The sequence below is a fragment of the Atta colombica genome, unplaced genomic scaffold (assembly GCF_001594045.1).
Source record: "Atta colombica isolate Treedump-2 unplaced genomic scaffold, Acol1.0 scaffold150, whole genome shotgun sequence".
Lineage (NCBI taxonomy): Eukaryota > Metazoa > Arthropoda > Insecta > Hymenoptera > Formicidae > Atta > Atta colombica.
The window spans coordinates 2178959-2182149 of NW_017259240.1; the positions used below are offsets into that span (position 1 = coordinate 2178959).

Here is a 3191-nt window from a genome sequence, read left to right on the forward strand (position 1 = left end):
ATTTCTTTTGTAAAAACATTTATTTTGTAAAATAAGAATTTATTAAAAAAAAAGTTACTAATGAAAAAATATTTAGATTAGATATATATTTTAATAATATAAAAAATGAATCAACAAAGTTAAATGAGATGTTGTGTATATTGGGTGTATCTTTCAGCATTTTCCGGTGGCGAAGTCGGTTTGGCCATCACACAGGTAATGGCAATGACCGGAATGATTCAATGGGGGATGCGACAGAGCGCGGAGGTAGCAAACCAGATGATGGCAGTAGAACGCGTACTCGAATACATTCAGCTTTCGGCAGAACCGAATCTAAGAGACCGGGGAGCGTATGTGAAAAAAAAAGACAAGTATCTAGCGCTGCCTTCCAGTGTCCCCAAAACCTGGCCCGATCAAGGTTGCATTAAGTTTAAGAATGTCTATATGCGCTACTCTGACGAAGATCCACCTGTCCTTAAGGGTCTGAATATAGTGATTTATTCTGGAGAGAAGGTATGGAAATTTTGCGCAAAAAATTTTATAGAAACAAACGAGAAGAAAGAGAGTGAAAAACTTTATTTTAAAAGATAGAAGAATTTTAAATTTTACAGGACCCTCTGGAGATATTTGAAAAAGTTGCTATAATTTTTTTAAGATAAATTTTATTAAATATTAAAAAATTATATAAAAAAGGATTGAAAATATATAAAGCTTAAACTTTTTAAATTTTATTTTAATTTATTTTGAATAATTTTATCATACATGCACAAACAGAATGGTGTAAAAAAAGAAAATTATATATAAATAGAATGTCTTAAGACTGCAAATATGAATACATAAATACTGAATAACTAAAGTACAACGATCTAAGCTGAAAATTACATAATAGTTAATATGAAGATGTTCATGAAAAATAATTTAAATGTTTTAAAAATAATAAAATTATTATACACAGATTGGTATCGTGGGAAGAACAGGCGCCGGAAAATCGTCACTAATATCAGCATTGTTCCGATTGGCAAAAGTGGAGGGAATCATCGAGATTGATGGTGTGGACACGGGTTTGATAGCTTTGGAGGACTTGCGACGCAAAATATCCATCATCCCTCAGGATCCCGTTTTGTTCTCAGGTACTCTGAGACGTAATTTAGATCCTTTCGACGAATTTCCCGACACGGATTTATGGGAGGCACTTGAAGAGGTTCGAATGATTCCTAATTTAAAAATAGACCTGTGCTTAATCGGAAACGTAACGCTCAAAGGTTCGATTTTAACTCCAAATTTTAACTCCAAAGACCATCTTGAAATCCTAAATTCCAAAGATTGGAAAATTCTGGGAGTTCCAAAATGACGAACTGTCATCAATTTTTAAGTCACATGGTTCTATAATTATTAAATAAATGTGTAATATAAATTAATTATGAACTTTTTATAATTCCGTTTAATGTATTTCAGGTTGAGCTAAAAGAAGCTGTTGTTACTATCGGAAATGGCTTGGAAAGTCGCGTGTTTGACAGAGGAAGCAATTATAGCGTTGGACAGAGACAATTGGTATGCTTAGCGAGAGCTATCCTGAGAAACAATCGTATATTGATGCTGGATGAGGCGACTGCGAACGTAGATCCACATACCGACGCGTTGATTCAACGGACTATTAGGAAAAAATTCGCGACATGTACGATGCTCACAGTGGCGCATCGATTAAATACTATAATGGACAGCGACAAGGTTTTGGTGATGGATAAGGGTCATATGGCTGTAAGTACAGCTTCATTAATTTCTCCAATTTTTACGATAATTTGGAAACTTGCTTGGATTCTCAAAGTATCAAAATCTTCAAATTTTAAGATTCGAGCATTTGAGAATAATATTTTGGAGTTTAAAAAAAACCTTCATTTAAAAAAAATCTTTATATTATTTTCTTTTTATTTTCTGTTATCAACTTGAAAATAAAAAATTCTAACAACATTTTTAAGCATTTAATTTTAGCAAATTATTAATAACGATTAACAATTTTTAAACTATTTATTGGGATCAATAGATTTGTTTTCTGAAATAAAATATTTCAAAAAATGAACAAATTTTTAATCGTTATTAATAAATTTCTAAACTTTCTGTATAAATATTATAATTTTTTAGAAAAATTCTTAGATTTTATATAAATTAGAATAGTTTTACGAGAAAATTATGTTAAAAAAATACTCATCTCTTTTTTAAAATTCTTTATATGTATACAGTCTAAAATATTCTATAATTTCCGAAGAAAACTTATAAAATATAAAATAGTTTAAAACAAAATTATTAAAAAAAATTTTCATAAATTAAAAATATGAAAAATTCTTAAAAATGCTGTTAGAATTTTTTTATTGAAATGTTAATTATTATTTTTAACTCATCACGTATATATGCAGAATTGCGATTTATATTTAATGATATCAACAAAAAAATAATAATTTAATTATCAAATTTTTTGTATCGTAATTCCGACATTTATTGTTTTGCAGGAATACGATCATCCTCATATATTATTGAAAAACAGTTATAATCAGTTTACTTCATTAGTAAAGGAGACTGGCCCAGGTATGTACGATCAACTGATCAAGGTGGCGAAGCAGGCCTATGTAGACAAGTATGGAGAAACGTGACGAAGTGTAGATGAATTCTGATATGTTCTTTTGTTAAAGCTAAATTTTTCAAGATGGAAGCGGATTACTTAATGTGTCTAGTATACTTATGATGTAGACGATATATAGAGCATACAGAAGGGCGCATGTAGACAAATGTTTGTACATTTCTGTAAGACCAAAGGATATATTGTATATCTTTCTTCGCGACATCATGATATTTTCATTAAGTATCATAACGTTGTGATGCAGCGTGACATGCTTCTACAAAATTATATTTTTGTATCGTTTTTAATAAGATTACAGGGAAAGCATTCCCTTGCCGTAATATCTAGTGCAAGATTCTGCCACGAGTTAAGTCTCGTAACATTGTTATATATTTCTATCCTACTATTACAGAAATTACGAATATACTTAATTCTTGTGATAAAGCGAATACGTACTTCCACAATCAAGAATGAACTGAACCAGTGAGATGAAACGTAATTTAGCATAAACATGAAATTGTAAGATAATATTCACGCACACACAGTAACTTGCTGTGATTTTTATTGATTAAATTTTATAAATTAAAATTATATATGAATC

General features: G+C 30.0%; 1 protein-coding gene across 2 annotated transcripts in view; it reads left to right on the top strand.

Moving 5' to 3' along the window:
- The window catches only part of LOC108685343 (multidrug resistance-associated protein 4-like), a 25550-nt gene extending 22359 nt beyond the window's left edge, over positions 1-3191 (top strand). For both annotated transcript variants that reach the window (XM_018190089.1, XM_018190088.1), the window contains exons 14-17: positions 158-492; positions 935-1180; positions 1435-1737; positions 2484-3191. In XM_018190089.1, the coding sequence (XP_018045578.1) occupies positions 158-492; positions 935-1180; positions 1435-1737; positions 2484-2624 (1025 nt within the window). In that variant the 3' untranslated portion in view covers positions 2625-3191. The remainder of the gene's footprint in view (positions 1-157; positions 493-934; positions 1181-1434; positions 1738-2483) is intronic.